Source organism: Panthera onca, chromosome B3 (genome assembly GCF_046562875.1).
Source record: "Panthera onca isolate mPanOnc1 chromosome B3, mPanOnc1 haplotype 2, whole genome shotgun sequence".
In the NCBI taxonomy this organism is placed as follows: domain Eukaryota; kingdom Metazoa; phylum Chordata; class Mammalia; order Carnivora; family Felidae; genus Panthera; species Panthera onca.
The window spans coordinates 29,831,495-29,850,635 of record NC_138344.1 but is presented as its reverse complement, the minus strand read 5'-3'; the positions used below and the strand labels follow the sequence as shown (position 1 = coordinate 29,850,635).

Sequence of the window (19,141 nt, the reverse complement as noted above, 5' to 3'; positions counted from 1 at the left end):
CAGCCTGCTTTTTGCAGGCCCTCCTCACTGCATTCCCAAGGCCCTGAGCCCCCAGACCTCTGCTCCATCCTCCTTCTAACCCCCACAGGTGAAGGGGCTGCCCTCTAGAGTTCAGCCCGCTTGGGCCTTGCTGGGACCTTCACCTGCCTGGGCCCAGTCAGACCTCCTCCCTGCGCTCCACCATGACCTGGCCAGCCCAGCCATTCCCTGACCATGGGAAGTAGGGACTCCAATGTACATAGCACTAGGAAACAGTGCCAGGCTAATTCACCCCTTCCCTTGTGCCTGGCTCATGCCTGGACTGAGCGGCAGCCATGAAGGTTTGCTGCATAAAAAGACCAGAGCCAGCAAGAGGCAGACCCTGGGGGCATTGGGGAGACAGACGTGGGTACCCACAAAGCAGGCAGTGCTGAGGGCTGTGTAAGTAGAGGCTGATGCTATTCCTAGCCTCTGGAAAGGCTTCCAGGTGGGGTTGAGTCCTGAAAGACAGCTTTATTTAAGTTTATTCATTTATTTTGAGAGAGAGAAAGAAAGAGCAAATGGGGGAGGGGAGGGGAGAGAATCCCAGGCATGACCTGAGCTGACATCGGATGCTTAACTGACTGAGCCACCTAGGTGCCCCCTGAAAGAAAGCTTTAACGGACAGAAATGGTGCAAGGCATAGCCTGTGAGTGATTGTGAGGTGCAGGGGGGCTGCCCAGGATACATGCCCAGGATAGAAACACATGGACATGGGTGTGTGGACCTGGTCTGATGATGATACGGGCTGTGCAGGTTCAGCACCAATGACAGAGTCCTGCCCCTACCCAGAGTCAGGGTAAAAGTCGGCAGGGTTGTGGCTGGGAGGAGCAGAGCTCATGGAGGCTGCTGCCCATTTCCCCAGCTTTGTCTATACCTGTGACACTTTACTCACTTCCCGGCCACTGGCCCACCCCTCCTCAGCTGTACGTGGCTTCTAGCTCTCCCCTGCTTTGGCTCCTGCCCATCCCCTCCAGTAGCCAGGCCTCCTCCACCTGGTGGGACCGCTCTCTCATCAAGGCACCCGTGTCAGTCCTTTCTTGACGCTGTCCCAGGTGAGCTTTTCCATCAGGTGTTTAAATGACCATCTGTGCTGAGACCCAGGTCCTTCCTAGGGTTGCAGGGAGGCCTGAGTCCCCCAAGACTACACTAAGACTGTGAGGGTGTGACTGCCCTCCCTTGGGGCCTTTGCTTTCTCACGGTTCCTGGAGGGGCATGCTGTGCCCCCGCTCTGAGCACAGGTGGTCACTCCCTGTCTCCAGAGGTGTCCCACAGGGGAGGCTTCAGGAGTTCCCGAAGCCTCAGAGATAAGCTGTCCTCAGGGAGCTGAGAGGTCCATCAACCCCATCCTCATCCTTACCTACCTCCTGAAGGCAGGGCCTTCTCTGCACGAGGCTGGATGGAGAGAGGGCATCACAGGGGCCTCGGGGTGGGAGTGGGGCACAGGCACCACATGAAACCCACAGATGCAGACTCCTCCCACACACACACACAGGGCACGTGGCCCCCTCAGGAACTTGGGTGCTCTCAATGAGCTGTCACCATTGTCACCCAAGGCCTGAACCGAGAGGGTCTTTGGATTCTGAGTCTGACCCCAATGACTTCTGGGCTCTGGACCTGGAGAAGGGACTTGTGCAGGTGACACAGTAATGCATGGCACTAGGATCCTCTGCGGCCAGGCCAGGGAAGGGGCCCTGAAAGGCCTGGGGAATTCTCCCAGAGAACTGTCTATAAGGTCTGCTCTTGTGTCCTGATCCTGCACGAGCAGGAGTGTTACTGCCGCAGCATGACAGTCCAGGGTACCAATCCAGGCTAGCAGCAGGGTCCAAGGGACAAGGAAGCCAGCCTGGGGCCTCCCTGGAGCTCTGAGCGCAGTCACCGGCAAGTAAATGGGGTGTGATTATTTGCTTAATGTCTGGGTCCCTTTGGACTGAAGGTGTCATGAGTCCAAAATGAGGCTGTCCTGTCCCCAAAGAATGCCCAACACCTAAACCCAGCACTAGGCCAGCTGTAGGTGCTCAGTAAATACACGTGGAAGAAACACTTGGAGGAGGAGGGGCCGGACCCACTTCCTGGCACTTCCTCAGCCCCATCTGGCACCTCACCTCTTTATCACGCCGCACGATGGTTGTACGCCAGGGCTGCCGGATGAGGGCGCGACCTCCCGATCGTAATAGTTCTGGTAGGGCACCGGAGCTGTGGGCAGCAAGCCTGTGAGGCCCAGGGTGACCGAGGGCAGGGCAGGCGGGACCTGCACCACCTGATACCCGACTTGTCCCCATCCAGAGACCCAGATGGGGGCCCCACTTACCCACTCTGGCCCTAGCCTGCCTCGGTGCTTAGAGAGGGGGCCTCTCTCACTTTGACGAGACACACCCCACTGTGGGCACCACTGAGATCAAATATTCTGGGCTCATGATTTAGTGGAACCAAACCGGCTGTAAGAAGGCTCCCGCCTCCATTTCCCCTTCTGAGAGTTGTGTTCTTAAGCACTGTGCCATCTCTGCCTCAGAGGAGGCAGCAGGCCAGGGCCCTGACCAGGGGGCTGCCCCATCCCTGACCCCTCCTTGGGGTCTGGCCCAGGCTCCTTCACCCAGAAGGGAGCTGTGAGCCTTGTTCTGGCAGTTGAGGCTCAGAGAACTGGGGCCAGGCCTCTTAGGGACAGATGGGCCTGGCCCCAGAGGCTGTCTACCTGCAGGCCGGGCCTCACCCGGGGGCTCAGTGCCTGTGCTCTTGGCCTGGATGAAGCCATCGATGTCGGCTTCCACGCTGCAGCCTTCTAGCGTCACCCGCACCTCCTCGTAGAGCTGGCAGTGGGCAAGAGCAGAGGCTGAGGGATCAGGCCTCACCTTGGGGACTACCCTCTTCAAAGCCCTGCTCCTCAGTGGGTGTGAACTCTGGCCAGGGGCCTCCACCCCACCAGCCTCCTCACGGGCCCTGTGCGCACAGCTCAGTGCCTGTATTTGGGGGCCTTGGCGTGGAACTGAGAGGTCAGAACCCTGGCTGACAGCTTCTTCTACTTCCTGAACACCTATTGTGCACAAGGTCCTATGCAAGGGAGTTATCTCACTCCTGTCCTCTGAAGAAGACACCACTTTCCCCATTTTATAAATGAGGAAACTCAGAAAGGGGGAGTGATTTGCCCAAGGTTGCAGAGCAAGAATTCAGTGTAGCCAGGCTTTGCATTAATGGGAGGATCCAAAGCCCCCATTCCTTCCTCTGCCACAAGGAGACCACCAGTCCGTGGTCCAGGCAGAAGGGTTCAGGCAAGTAACAGCAGTGGGCATCAGGGAGTCTGGGCTGCCTCAAGAGAGCTCATGGCTCTCAGGCTCCACTAACAGAGGTCAGAGCCCCTCGTGTGGAAGTGGGGGCCCCTCTCTGCTGGGGGAACCCACCCCAACACTCCTGGCATGTAGAGTTCAGTAAGGGGAACCAGGACACCCCAGGGAGTTGGGGGGCAGAGGAGGGACTGGACCTTGGCTCTTACAAGCACCAGGCCTGGAGTAGAGCAGCCCAGTGTCCTCCAGCCTCTCTGCAAACCTCTGAGGGGCAGTGTCAGAAGGCAGAAGCTCCCTTCTGACCCCAACAGGGAGCAGGCGCTCTGTGGCCTTGAGAGCAGAGCCAAGGACCTGGGAGCAGGGGTGAGCAAAGAGGCAGATGCCAGGGTAACCACAACAACAGTCTTCCAGGCAAGGAGACCAGGGCCTTGTACTGAGTCCCCTGTCCTTTGGGGCCCCAGGGGCAGAGGCTAAGCCCTGAGCTGTTTGTTGATGGACTCGGACCTGGGCATGCTGTTGCCTGGAGTCTGCCCTATCTGCACACCTCCACCCCCAGCTCACTCTCTGCCCCGCCCTGTCCTTAGTCCCCCACCTCATCGTCCTTGACACACTGCAAGGAGAGCTGGTTACAGTGCACCCACAGGGCATTGCGAAGGATGGTCAATCGATCAAACTCTTGCAGCTGGAAAGCCTGCGAGGTGGAGATGGGATGGAGGTGAGAAGTGAGGAGGGGCTCGCAGGGTCAGGCCAGACTGGGCCCCACTCAGCTACCATGGCACTGAGTAGCCACACGCCCCCCCTGCTGAAAGCCAAGTCCAAAGGAAATGCCCTTCTTGGAGGATCCCCACCCCCACCTTTGTGCCAGCCCCTGAGGCTTCTGGTTCCTGCCCTCACCCTTCCTCCAGTCTCCATCACATGCTAGAAAAAAAGCCCTTGGGCATTGTTGTGAGAGGAGCACTGGACCCGGAGTCCTAAGGCCTATCTCCCAGGTCTTGTCCACCAGCAGGACCCAGTGAAGCTATGGCCTTTTTCTGAGCCTGAGGGCCAGCTTCAGCAAAAAGGGGTGAAGGATGCCTGCCTCCCCATCAGGGCATAAAGCCAGATGGGGAGCTCCCTGGGACAGGGGCCCAGCACAGGGCCTGGGGAGAGAGCAGATGGGTGAATGAATAAAAGAATGAGGTCTTCCTCCCACTACTGCCTCACTTTCCCCCATGAAGCAGCTGGAGGGATGGACAACCTTCTCATTTTGCAGCAGGAGAAGCAGGCCTCATGCCCACAGTCACTCACCTCACAAGTGGTCCGGTGCTCCTGCTCCCACTCACCCCGCACCTTCTCCAACTGCTCGATGTTCTGCCTGTACACTCGCTCTGGAAGCACAGGTGGTCCTCAGGGAGGTCAAGGCCTAGACACCCACCCCCAACCTCCACCCCTTTGCTCCCGCAGTGCCCCTGCACAAAGTGCCCTCCTGCCCCAAGTCCTCGGAGTCCCTCCTCCTGCCTCAGAGAGACCTGCCCTGGCTTCTGGTGCCTCATCCAAAAGCCTGTCAGGACCACTTACTCTGGTACTGCTCTTTTTGGAGGTGACTCTTAGCTCCCTGCTGTGCTCTGAGCTGCCCAGGGCTGCAGTAGAGCCCACACCTCAAGATCAGAGTCCAAACCTTTTGCCACCCCCAGGTCCTACCCTCTCACAATTTCTAGATGGGAAACTGAGGCTTGGAAAGGGCAGCATTGAAGGGGGGGTGGGGTAGAGCAGGGGAGCTGTTGAGTTGGAACCCAGCAGGCTGGGTTCCATGACCTCCGTTCCCAGAAATCTGAGGGACACCCATCTGCCAGCCAAGTCAGCAGCTGGGTTCTGGGAGAAGCAGAGAAAAAGGGAGAACATTTTCAGGGGGCAATAGGGGTGAGCTCTCTGCCCTAGGAGGTGTACCAACAGAGATGAAGCGTGTTGGGAAGGTTCTGGCATCAGATGAAGGATAGAGGAGACAGAAACCCAGAGAAGGCTGTGTGTGTGTGTGTGTGTGTGTGTGTGTGTGTAAGAGAGAGATGATGAACAGGTCTGTCTCCCATGATGGTGGTTGTGAAAGTCCTGGACTCTGGAGCCAGATAGACTGGGTTGAAATGCATTCACCACCACTTCTTGGCTGTGTGGCCTTGGGTAAGTACTTAACCTCTCTGTGTCTCAGTTTACTCATTTGCTTAAAAAAAGGATTCAACAGTGTGGCCAAGCCACTCAGCCAGCTGTGCTGAGGGCTAACCTCACCCACCAGCACACCTGCAGCAGCTGCAGCCAAGCCTCTCAGCTGGCCATGCTGGTGGCCAGTCCTGCCCATCAGTAAGCCTGCAGCAGTCACAGCCAAGTCACAATAGGAGGATATATGCAGCCCACACAGGGGATACCTCTAGAGTCCTGGTTCTAGTGACCAGGAAGGATTGTCCTATTGGGACCCACAAGACATACATAGCTGACCTACCTAACACATAGAAACAAGCACAGTCAGACAAAATGGAGAGATAGAGGAATATGTTTCAAATGAAAGAACAAGACAAAACCTCAGAAAAAGAACTAAATGAAATAAAGATAAGCAGTCTACATGTTAAAGAGTTCAAAGTAATAGTCATAAAAATGCTCACCACACTTGAGAGAAGAGTGGATAAACTCAGAACTTAAAGAGATAGAAGATATTAAAAAAAGAACCAAACAGAGCTGAAGAATGTAATAACTAAATGAAAAACACACTAGAGGCAATCCACAGCAGATTAGGGGATGCAAAAGTACAGATAAGGTTGTAGAAAATATCCAAGTGGAACATCAAAAAAAATAAGTTTTTATTTTTATTTATTTTTAATTTTTTTATGTTTATTCATTTTTGAGAGACAGAGACAGAGCACGAGTGGGGGAGGGGCAGAGAGGGAAGGAGACATAGAATGTGAAGCAGGCTCCAGGCTCTGAGCTGTCAGCACGGAGCGCGACACGGGGCTTGAACTCATGAACCGTGAGATCATGACCTGAGCCTAAGTCGGACACTTAACCAACTGAACCACCCAGACACCCCAAGAAAATAACTTTTTAAATGAGGATAGGTTATGGGGCATCTGGGTGGCTCGGTCAGTTGAGCGTCTGACTGATTTTGGCTCAGGTCATGATCTCACAGTTCATGAGATCAAGCCCCACATCAGGCTCTGTGCTGACAGCAAGGAGCCTGCTTGGGATTCTCTCTCTCCCTCTCTCTCTGTCTTTCCCTTGTTTGTGCTCTGTCTCTCTCTCTCTCTCAAAATAAATAAATGAGCCAAAAAAATTTTTAAATGAGGATAGGTTAGGGGACATCTGGAACATCAGGTGTCCTAAATTTGCATTTTAGGGGTCCCAGAAGGAAAAGAGAGAAGGAAGCAGAAAACTTATTTGAAGAAATAATAGCTGAAAACAACCCTACCACGGGGAAGGAAACAGACATCCAGGTCCAGGAAGCACAGAGAGCCTCAAACAAGACAAACCCAAGGAGGCCCACACCAAAACACATAATCATTACGATGTCAAAAATTAAAGCTAGAGAATCTTAAAAGCAGCAGGAGAAAAACAACTAGTTATATATACACGAAAAACCACAAAGTTATCAGCTGACTTTTTAGCAGAAATTTTGCAGGCTAGAAGGGAGTGATAAAATGCTGACAGAAAAACAAAAACAAAACAAAACCCTAAAACCAAGAATACTCTACCTGACAAGCAGTATAATCAATTAAATCTACAAAAATTGGTCAAGAAATATACAAAATAAAAAAGATGTAAAATATGACATCATACATATGAAATGTAGGGGGAGGGAGTAAAAATGTAGTGCTTTTAGAACGTGTTGGAACTTAAGTGACCATCAATGTAAAATAAATTACTCTATTCATAGAATGTTATACATGAACCTCATAATAATCATAAACCCAAACCTATAATATAAACAAAAAGAGAAAAGAACCCAGTCATCAAACCACAAGGGAAGACAGCAAAACTACAAAAACATCCAGGAAACAGTTAACAAAATGCCAATAAATGCATGCCTGTCAATAATTACTTTAAATATAAATGGACTAAATGCTCCAGTCAAAAGACACAGGGTGACTGAATGGATAAAAAAACAAGACCCAGCTATATGCTGCCTAGAAGAGATTCATTTCATACTTAAAGACACACACAGGTTGAAAGTGAAAGGATAGAAAAAGATTCCATGCAAATGGAAGCAAAAACAAAATAAACAAAACACAACTGGGGTAGAAATACTCCTATAAGGCAAAATAGACTTTTAAAAAAGATGGTAACAAGAGACAAAGAAGGGCATTATACAATGATAAAGGGATCAGTCCAACAAGAGGATGTAACAATTGTAAATAGCCACACACCCAATGCAGAGACACCTAAATATAAAAAGCAAATAATAACAAACACAAAGGGAGGACACCTGATATTACTTTACACCTGATATTACTGATATTACACCCACTTACATCATGGGTAAATCATCCAGACAGAAAATCAATAAGGAAATGATGGCTTTGAATGATACTTTAGGCCAGATGAACTTAGATATGTGCAGAAGATTCCATCCCAAACCAGCAGAATACACATTCTTTTCAAGTGCACATGGAACATTCTCCAGGATAGACAGATCACATGTTAGGCCACAAAACAAGTCTTAGTAAATTTAAGAATATTGAAATACTACCAAGCATCTTTTCTGATCACAACAGTATGAAACTTGAAACCAATTACAAGGAAAAAATACAAACACATAGAGGCTAAACAACCAATGGGTCAATGAAGAATTCAAAAAGGAAATTAAAAAAATACCTGGAGATGAATAAAAATGGAAACAACATTTCAGAATCTTTGAGGGATGGCAGAAGCAATTCTAAGAGGGCAATTTATACCAATACAGGCCTACCTCAAGAAATAAGAAAAACCTCAAATAAACAATTTAATCTTACATCTAAAGGAACTAGAAAAAGAACAAACAAAGCCAAAAGTTAGTTGAAGGAAGGAAATAATAAAGATGAGAGTGAAAATAAATGAAATAGAGACTTAAAAAAATCAGAAAAGTCAATAAAACTAAGAGCTGTTACTTTGAAAAGATAAACAAAATTCATAAACCTTTATCCAGACTCATCAACAAAAAAAGAAAGAGAACTCAAAAAATAAAATCAGAAATGAATGAGGAGAAGTTACAACCGACACCAGAGAAATACAAAGGATTGTAAGAGACTACTAGAAAAAAACAGATGCAGAAAAGCCATTTGAAAAAACTCAACATCCAGTCATGATAAAAACTCTCAAAAAGTGGGTTTAGAGGGAACATACTTCACCATAATAACCCACAGCTAACACCACAGTCAATGGTAAAAAGTTGAAAGCTTTTCCTCTAAGATCAGGAACACAACAAGGATGCCCATTTTTATTCAGCATAATATTGGAAGTCCTAGCCACAGCAATGAGAAAGGAAAAAGAAATACCCAAAATGATATGGAAGCAGTAAAACTGTCACTGTTTGCAGATGACATGATACTATACATAGAAAACCCTAAAGCTTTCACCAAAAACTATTAGAACTAGTAAATGAACATAGTAAAGTTGCAGAATACAAAATTAATACACAGAAATCTGTTGTGCCTCCATATACCAATAATGAAGTAGTGGAAAGAGAAATTAAGAAAATAATCCCATTTATAATTGCACCGAAAAGAATAAAGTACCTAAAAATAAATTTAATCAAGGAAATGAGAGACCTGTACTCTGAAAACTAAGGCATTAATGAAAGAAATTAAAGACAACACAAATAAATAAATGGAAAGATATTCCATGTTCACGGATTATAAGAATTAATATTATTAAAATGTCACACTACCCAAAGAAATCTACAGATTCAATACAAACCCTATCAAAACACCAACATTTTTCACAGAACCAGAACAAATCCTAAAATTTGTATGGAACCACAAAAGACCCCAAACAGCCAAAGCAATCTTGAGAAAAAAGAACAAAGCTGGAGGTATCACAATCCCAGACTTCAAACTATACCACAAAGCTATAGTAATCAAAACAGTATGGGACTGACACATAAACAGATCCATAGGTCAATGGAACAGAATAGAGAGCCCAGAAATTAACTCATGTGTATATGGTCAATTAATCTATGACAAAGGAGGTAAGAATATACAATGGGGAAAAGACAGTCTCTTCAATAAATGGCATTGGGAAAACTAGACAGCTACATGCAAAAGAATGAAACTGGACTACTTCCTTATACCATACAAAAAAATAAACTCAAAATGTGTTAAAGGCCTAAATGTAAGACCTGAAACTATAAAAGTCCTGAAAGAAAACATAGGCAATAAACTCTTGGATGTCAGCCTTAAGAGTACTTTTCTGGATCTGCTTCTTCAGGCAAGGGAAACAAAAGCGAAAATAAACAATTGGAACTACATCAAACTAAAAGCTTTTGCACAGCTAAAGGAAACGATCAACAGAATGAAAAGACAACCAAATGAATGGGAGAAGATAAGGGGGTAATACCCAAAATACATAAAGGACTCATACAACTCAACGTAAAAAAAAAAATCTGATTTAAAAATAGGCAGAGGCCTGAATAGACATTTTTCCAAAAATGACATACAGATGACGAAAAGACACTTGAAAAGATGCACAAATCATTAATCATCAGGGAAATGCAAATCAAAACCACAATGATATATCATCCCATACCACTCAGAATGGCTAGTAGCAAAAACAAAAAAACAAAAAAACAAAAAAACAACAAGAAATAACAAGTGTTGGCAAGGATGCAGATAAAGGGAACCTACTTGCACTGTTGGTGGGAAGGCAAACTGGTGCAGCCACTCTGGAAAATAGTATGGAGCTGCCTCAAAAATTAAAAATGGAAATACCAATTCAGTAATTCTACCTCTGGGTATTTACCTGAAGAAACTGAAAACACGAATTTAAAAAGATATATGCATCCCTGTGTTTACTGCAACATTATTTACAAGAGTCAAGATGTGGAAGCAAACCAAGTGTCCATTGATAGATGAATGGATAAAGATGTACAATGGAATATTACTCAGCCATAAAAAGGAATGAAATCTTGCCACTCATGACAACACGGATGAACTTAGAGGGTTATGATGCCAAGTGAAATAAGTCAGACGGAGAAAAACAGATGCCATATGATTTCACTTTATGTGTGGAACTTAAAAAAACAAACAGCAACAACAAAAAACAGATATAGAGTCATAAAAATAGAGAACTGGTGGTTGCCAGAGGGCAGGGGGTTGGGGGATGCAAAATAGGCAAAGGGGATTAAGAGGTGTAAACTTCCATTCATAAAAGAAATAAGTCACAGGGATGAAAAGTACAGCAGAGAGAAAAGAGTCAATAATAGTGTAATGACACTGGTGACAGACAGTAACACTTATCATGGTGAGCACTGCACAATGTTTATAATTGTTGATTCTATGTTGTACACCTGAAATTGATATGATATTGTAGGTCAACTATACTTCAATTGAAAATCTAAAAATTTAAAAGAGATGTAATTAGAGGTGCCTGGGTGGCTCAGTCAGCTAAGTGTCTGACTTCGGCTCAGGTCATGATCTCATGGTTTGTGAGTTCGAGACCCATGTTGGGCTCTGCGCTGACAGCTCAGAGCCTAGAGCCTGCTTCAGATTCTGTGTCCTCCTCTCTCTCTGCCCCTCCCCTGCTCACACTCTGTCTCTCTCTGTCAAAAATAACGTAAATAAATAACAAATAAATAAATAAATAAATGGGGGACGATTATAGCAGCCATCTCATAGGACTGCTGTGTTGTGCAGACTGGTTGAAACATGCAAAGTACCAAGAACAGTCTTGGCAAAAGGAAGAACACCAATGTTTTTATTTTACTTGCATGATCGTGTGAGACTGGTAAGCATATGACTCTGTACAGTCCTGCATGAGTGTGTGTCCCCGGGGTGAGGAAAGTGTGGGGTGGGGCAAGGGACAGGCCTATCTGGTCTGCCATCCCAGGGCAGAGGAAATGGGCCAGGCCGCGTACCTGCCTCCGTGGCTGAGTCCTTGCACTGCTTGGCTTTGTTCTGGCTCTGAGGAGACAGAGGAAAAGCAGTGCTGAGCTGGCCCCAGCGCTCGGGCTCCCAGCCTTCCTGGGGGGCTCTGAGGTGCTTCTTTCCCACCCTTCCTGAGCCGCCCAGGGGGACACTTAGGAGCCAACTGTGGGCAAGTTCTACCATTTACTCCAGCCTCACCCCACAAAGGACCACAATCAAAAAGCGTCCAATTAAAAAAATAAAAATAAATGCGTAACCCGTGCAGATACATGTGAAAACTGGATATGAAGATCAGAGGGAGAAATATGGACTGGGGCCAGGTCCCACGGCCCTGGCCACCTCTGAACCCACCAGCTGGGACGTGGGCCCTGCCCTTACCTTGTTGCCCCTAATTCACCCACAGTTCTCTGCCCTTTGTGGGCCTCAGCTTTCCTGTCTGTGCAATGAGCGAAATATGTTCTTGGGCCCTGGTGCCTCTGATGCCTCACCCTGGCCCAGGGGCCAAAAAAGTCAAGATCTTGGGCTCTGGATGACCTGGGTGTGTATCCTTTCTTTATTCCTTCTTGGATCTGAGACCTTGGACAAGCCACCCACTGTCTCTGGGCCTCGGTTTCCTCTCTGTGGCATGGGTCTCCTGAGCCTGTCTCCAAGGGTTATGTGAGAGTTAGCTGGCCCTGTCTATGTCCTGAGATTCCAGGAAACCCATTCCACAGATGGGAAGATGGTAGTTCAGAGAGGAGTAAACAGATGTTCCAGATGTGGACCTTTCTCGGGGTGTCTGTGGCATGCCCTCTTTCCCTCCCTGCCCTGCTCCAGCCCTGGGTGACACCACATGGCCTCAGTGGCCCCACGCACCTTCTCCACTTGCTTCTGGTGGCCATTGGTGCTAATGCGCTCAAAGGCCTGCTCGGCGTCATCGGCGTCCCGGCACTTCTGCTCATATGTCTTCTTGGACTGCGGGTGTGGAGAAGCATGACTGGGTGGGGGGGGGGGGTGCGGGGGGCACCCAGAGTGAGGCTCCCTGAACCCAGCCTCCCTTCTCCCTGTCGGGGACTGTGGGTGGAGTGGGGGCCTCCTAACCAGGGACAGGGATCTGGGGGGCCAGAATAGAGATGGAGAAAGGAGTTTTATTTCCAGGCCCTGTCCAGTCTCTTTAGAGACATGGTCACATCAAACCACTAGCAGGTCCCTGAAAATACCATGCATCTGCATGATGCTGGCCTCTGCATATGCTGTCTCCTCTTGCCGAACCTTTTTTCTCCTTTTCACTCAGTGTCCTAGGGGACACAGCTCAGAGGTCCTTTCTCCCTCCACCCCCAAAGTCCCTAGCTAACAGTATGGGTCATCCCGTGGGCCACTTCTGGGACTGACCACCAGCCCATCAGTCAGGAGCCCCCCAAGGGCAGGGCCTGGGTCCATCCACATGAGTCCTTGGCTCCCAGCTCAGCCCCAAACACCCAACAGGCAATGGTGTGTGTTGTTGGGCAGGGGTTGAGGCAAGCCCAGCCCAGAGCTCCTGAGGTCCACATTGTGAGTCCTCCACCCCTCCAGGCCAAAGACCCTCACACTCACATCCATAGCCTTCTTGTAGAGAGACAGCTTGCTCTTCTGGACACGGTCCATGACGGCCTCATACTGCAGGGGACACAAGGCTCTGAGCAGGGGGCTGCGGCCTCAGGATGCTCCCCTAGGCCAAGAGGACGGGGTGTCCCTGGGATGAGACACAGCATCCCCTCCTGGCTCTGAAGGGAGCAGTGACAAGATGCCACAGAAAACTAGAGCCCGGGGCAGGTTGTGCCCATTGTGTCTCTTTGCTGCAGACTCCAACCAGGACTTGGTCTCTGTCCCGGGAATACTTGCCCTGCGCGCACACACACACACACACACAGTCCTTCACTCACAGTCTCTGTACCTCCTCATGCTGGTCATACACTGTGTACACACCAGCACACATAGGCACACAAAGTTCCACATGACACACAGAAGTACACACTCACAGGCTCCCATTGCTCCCACCGCTCACGCTCGCACACACAGGCCTTCATGTGCACACTCACAGAGCACCCACAGACACCATCCAAAAGCACACACAAGCCACTCTCCATGTCCCTGTGCACAGCCATAGGCCTGTTCACACAGGTGAACATACACATGCCAAACTTTTGCCACTCGTGGGCACACAGGGCCACTGCACCCCTATCTCACCTCCCAGGTTCCTCGTTATGGTAGAGAGAATAGAACTCAGCATGGGCAGCCTCAGCAGGGAGCCTCAGGCTTGCTGCCCAGTCACCAAGGTGTGGGCACACATAGACACTGACACACGTGTACATGCTCACAAGTGAGGACACACGCATGCAGGCTCCCCCCTGCTCCCTCTCACACACGCATGTACATATGCACACAAGTCCAGGCTATCTCCCCTACATACTACATCCCAGTTCTCCACTTGTGGGGGCTCTGGCCACCCTGGGGAAGGTGTCTCTCTGTCTGGAACAGCTTTTGCAGACATTACAGCCCCTCTGGCCACAGAAAAACTAAAAATAGCCAGCCTGGGGCCAGTCTCAGCAGGTGCCCTGCACACATGAGGCAAGTCCCAGCTCAGAGTGTTCACCTGCTTCAGCCCCTTGATGCAGAGCTAGCTTTTGGGGCTGGCTTGGGAGACCAACTGTCCACTCAGGGTCCCAAGTTTAGAATCCTAAAAGCCTGAGACCCTGGGTGGCTGGCTGGGCAGAGAGTACAGTCATGCTCTATTTCTGTGGCCAGAGCCACTTCTCAGAGCCTGTCAAAGAAGACTGAAGGAGCCCTGCTTGTGGGCTGGGTCCCCAAAACTTGGGAGATGCACATACGTGTCCCAACCTGTGAGAGGGAAACTGAGGCACAATGAGGAGAAGAGCTTGCCTAGGACTCCCAGGCCTAGCCTGGCCTTAGCTACGAGCTGGCAAGCCCTCCCCTTCACAGCTTCATTTTGTGGGCCTTCCCATTTTTCAATTCTTCGGAGAGTTTGCAAAGATCCTTCATCTCCAAGCAAGAAGTGTTTCTGTGTGCTGCTGGCCTGTCCCATCCTGTCCAGGTGCCACCCTCATCACTAAGGCCTTGTGAGGCTGAGCACGTGTCCCCAGCTGACTTCCCAGCAGCCATGGGCTCAGCCAGTCAGAGAGTCTCCAGCCTCGGAGGAGACCCTGGGACAGAGAGGTCACCGAGCCTACTCTCCACCCCACCTCTGCAGCTTCCCTGACAAATAGCCTCCAGACTCTGCTTACATATCTCCCTTCATGGGGACCTTACTTCCTTTCCATGTAGTCCCTCCATCTGGGAGCAGCTATGCGCTACCCATGGAGGAGAAGTACCTTTGGATGCCGACGTCAGCGTGACACCCCCCACCCCCCATCTCCATGCAGGATCTGTGGCCCCTCTCAGCCAGGCAGCCCTACAGAGTGGCTACAGTGACTAACCACCAAGTCTGCCTTTGTCCTAGACAAACAGCCTTGACCCTTCAGCTCAGGACCAGTTTCTGGTGACTCAGGCTGCCTCCTTTAGATACCCCCAAACTCTCACGGAGCTAATCAAAAAGACCAATGCCTTTCCCTCTTCCTGGCATGAGAAGCTCAGGAGAAGACCTCCAGTGGGGCTCTCAGGCCTGCATGCTGGGCCCTCATTCCAGTGGCCCGTCTCTGCCCACATGCATCCCCTCTGCCTTCAAGTCACCCTCATCCCCAAGCCTGGAGTGCTGTCCTCCACCGTTCATTGGCTTCATCTCCAAGGTCCATCACCCAACTTCACAGAGATGATGACCACCTCCCACTCGGGGCCCACCCCCAACACCCGCCTCACCTTCTTCCTCTGCTCCTTCTGCCTCTCACGGAACTCCTCGAGGCTTCTCAGCTCCTCACGCAGGGCCAGGGCCAGCTGGATGTGGGAGCTGCCCACATTCTCCATTTCTGGGGGCAGAGCATGGAGGCGTGGAGCCCCGGCCTCCCACATACTCACTCCTGCCTGGACTAGCCCAGCCTCAGCCCCATACCCCCAAATCCTCTGCCAGCCTCAGAGTGCTGTGTGCAGCCTGAGCACCCCACCCCTGCCAGGATCTAACTACCTCCCTCTATGGGGACAGGGGTGTTCCCAGAAGGTCCTGTCACCCTGCAGCCTGGGGTTGAGGACAGTCGGGACTTACGCTGCTTTAGGGAGTCAAAGGAGGCCCTCAGGGAGCTGTAAGACAGAAAGGCCAGGATCAGAAGGAGGGCACAACAGATCCTAAAGCCCCCACTGGCCCCAGGGACGTTATGTTTGGTAGGATGGCCCTAGATTGCTCACACACACTGACCTAGGCGCAAGGGACCCTCTGGTCAGACCCAGTGACCATCCACTCAGCCCCTTCTGGAAGATGGAGCTTCTCTTTGGAAATGATAAAGCCTTCAAACCTTTCCACTGTGCCAGAATGTTCCTGGCTTCTGCATGTTTTCAAGGCCCTCCCTCCTTCAGTGGGGCCCCTCCCCCACGAGGTCCTCACCTGCCTTCAGGATGAGCTGAAGTAGGAAAGAGCAGCATTCAGACCTGGCTTTAGGCAAGTGGCCTGAAGGATGTTTTGGAAGAAGCTGGATGGGGAAGGCAAGCAGGACAGGGATACCAGAGGAGAGAAATGTGGGGTCTTAGGGCAGTATGAGCAGCACATACAGGTGAGGACAGAGAGAGGCTGTCCCTGTCCCTGGCTGGGGTGGCTGAGCAGACAGTGGTGACATTTCTGAGAGGGGACCCAGGAGCGAGTACATGACCCATGAGCAGTGTACAATAGGGTGCATTAAGCTTGGAGCTCCTGAGAGAACCTCTCAGGAGGAGTCAGGAGGCAGCAAGGTGGCCGTTCTAGAGTAGAGACATGGCATTGTCCACTGCAGGGGGGATGCCAGGGAGGGCAGGAAGGGGAGAGGCTAGCCCGGGCATGGGGGGCGGTGGGGAACATCCAAGGATAGGGCTGCCAGACAGAACAAATGAAAACAGGGGCGCCTGGGTATCTCAGTCGGTTAAACGTCTGACTTCGGCTCAGGTCATGATCTCGTGGTTTGTGAGTTTGAGCCTGTGTCGGGCTCTGTGCTGACAGCTTGGAGCCTGGAGCCTGGAGCCTGCTTGGGATTCTGTGTCTCCTTCTCTCTCTGCCCCTTCCCCACTTATGCTCTGTCTCTATCAAAAATAAATAAATGTTAAGAAGACCAAATGAAAATACAGGATGTCCAGTTAAATTTGAATTTCAGATAAACAGCAAATACTTCTTGAGTAGAAGTATCCCCATGTAATAGTTGGAGGATACTTACATTTAAAAAGTATTTATTGTTTATCTGAAATTTGAATTTAACTGGGCGTCCTGTATTTTATCCAGCAGCCCTGCCAGGGCCACAAATGGAGCTGGTGCCTGAGCAAAGGTGTCGGAGCCCACCCAGGACACAGTCCCGTCTGCTGGTAGGTAATGGGGCACCATGAGGCAAACCTTTCCTTGGGTCAGAAACAGGACTGGCAGGGGAGAATGCCTCTCTGCAGGTCATTGGATCTCAGGGATAAGGGCCTCTCAGTGGGGTGAGTTCCCCATCCTGGTAGAGAAAGAAGGAGACTCGAAATCCCAGCCTCAGAAAGCAGCAGGGCCTCGGCAGGGGCTCCCTGCTCTGTGCTCCCACATGCATTAGAAGCAGACCCTGGAGCCAGACAGCCTCGGTTCAGTCCAGGCTACTCACTCTGTGGGACCTCGGGCGAGTTACTTACTCTCTCTGTGTCTCAGTTTCCCCTTTTGTAAAATGAGGATAATAGCACAAACGTGATGTTTGTGAGGAATAAATGAATTAATATGTATAAAGTACCTTGTCGGGACCCAGTTGCTGTTGTGCAACCCTCCCCTGAGCCCACATTTGCACACCCCTGTCCTGAACTTGACCTGAGCTGGCCTCTAAACTACCCCACATAAGAGCTTACCAGTTTCCCCACTTATCAGGAACCTCCCCAGTTTTGCTTTCAGGTAGGGGTTCTCTTGAGGTAGCGCCATAGGCTGGGCTCCCTTCTCACCTCCCCAAACCCCAAAGCAGGAGGGGCAGCCTGTGTTCACCAGCAGGTGTGTGGGCATGGGCCCATGGGTGCCAAGTCTCCAAGTGCGCAGAGAGACGGTATGCAGGCATTGCAGACTGGACTTAAGGCGGTACTTGTCTGCTCTCTCAGGGGTAAATATCTCCGCCTGAGTTAACTCTGTCCCTTAACCAAGGATGCAAAGTAAGCTGTAGCTCCTTCTGCACCTGGAGGCTCGGTCAGTCGAGGCAGAACGAGAAACTGGGGCCAGAGTGTGGCCAGGCTTGCTGTGGTCACACAGAGGCAGCAGCGAGTCACCCAGGCTCTGGCCACATCCTCTGCCGCTCTCTACCCAGCCAGCCCTGTGCTCCCCTCCCTGCCTCTCTGCCAAGTGGCACGCACGCCCCCTGGTGGCCATATGGCCTCATGACGCCCGCCCGCGACAGCCCTGAACTCTGGCCCTACTGCCAGGGTCCCGCAGTCTTTGCAAGGCAGGCTTTCCAGGGGACTCCCTCCTCTCATTGGACAGTTAGGGAAACTGAGGCCAATGAGGATCAGCAACCTGGTAGAAGTCACGGGGATCCAGGCCTACAAGAGAACTGTGTGGGGTCTGTCTGGTCAATGCCAGGCCCCTTGCCCTAAACTAAGTGGGTCTCAAAGGGTGGTCTGAAGACCAGCCACATGACCATCAGCTGGAAGCGCGTTGGAAATACGGATTCTTGGGCTCCACCTTAGTCCTCGTGAAGCAGAAACTCCGGGGTGGAGCCCAGCACCCTGTTTTCACAAGCCTCCGGGTGCTGATGATATACATTCAAATGTGAGAATGGCTGGCCTAAATTATTTAATCCTCACAGCTCTGCCAGGGAGGGTCTCATCCTTATCCGCATTTTACAGGTGAGAAAAACAAGCATCAGCGAGGTGAAGAAAGTGATCCACGGCCACACAACAGGTAAGATGGCAAGGCCAGCCCTCTGCTTCTCACCAGAGGAAGGAGGGGTGACTGCCAGGGTGACCCCACCTGCCCTGGGGATGAAGGGTCAGGACTCTTCTCTGACTGAATTGATGCCTTGCCGGCGGCTACACCTCCAACCCCTCTGCTTACCCACACACTCATGTCCTGCCTCAGTCTCTCTATTCACGGTGAGAGCCTCTCCAGACTCAGTGGGGCCCCTCCCCCACCACCAGCCCTCACCCACACCACCTTCAGGCCCCAACTACTTCACGACCACATCTCCTGCCAGAACTCAGGGCCTGAACACCCACAGCCTGGTCTTCACCTCTTTTTAGATCTCACAGCTCACAGACACCTCAAGTGCAGTGTCCAAAACTGGACTCAGCTCCCCACAAAACTCTGTTCTCAGCAAGGTTCCCCTCTCAGCAAAGGCATCGCCCTCTACCTGGCTGTACACACCAGAGACCAGGAGTCATCCTTGTCTCTACCTTCTCCCTCCCCCTGCACTATCTTCCTTCTCACCTCCTAAATCTCTTATCCATCCACCTCACTGCCACCACGCTGGCCCCTGCCTCATCAGCTCCATGCCTCCAGTTTCACCTATTAGACCTGTTTTCTGGGCTACCTGGTCACCTGGCCACCCACCAGTTCCTTCTATTCGCCATGTTCATTCTTGCCTCAGGGCATTTGCACGTGCTGATTCCTTATGTGCAACATCTTTGCAGGTCTTCTTCTTCTGTCTCTTCTGGGCATTTGTCCCTGTTGTCACCTTGGGG

General features: G+C 50.6%; 1 protein-coding gene across 2 annotated transcripts in view; it reads right to left on the bottom strand.

Annotated features, from left to right (window-relative positions):
* PSTPIP1 (proline-serine-threonine phosphatase interacting protein 1) overlaps positions 1 to 19,141 on the bottom strand; it is a 46,744-nt gene that overhangs the window by 1,795 nt on the left and 25,808 nt on the right. For both annotated transcript variants that reach the window (XM_078448914.2, XM_078448915.2), the window contains 9 exons: positions 15,546 to 15,580; positions 15,206 to 15,312; positions 12,947 to 13,009; positions 12,230 to 12,328; positions 11,365 to 11,410; positions 4,584 to 4,663; positions 3,889 to 3,987; positions 2,729 to 2,825; positions 2,124 to 2,214 (listed from right to left, as the gene is read on the bottom strand). In XM_078448914.2, coding sequence (XP_078305040.1) covers positions 2,124 to 2,214; positions 2,729 to 2,825; positions 3,889 to 3,987; positions 4,584 to 4,663; positions 11,365 to 11,410; positions 12,230 to 12,328; positions 12,947 to 13,009; positions 15,206 to 15,312; positions 15,546 to 15,580 — 717 coding nt within the window. The remainder of the gene's footprint in view (positions 1 to 2,123; positions 2,215 to 2,728; positions 2,826 to 3,888; positions 3,988 to 4,583; positions 4,664 to 11,364; positions 11,411 to 12,229; positions 12,329 to 12,946; positions 13,010 to 15,205; positions 15,313 to 15,545; positions 15,581 to 19,141) is intronic.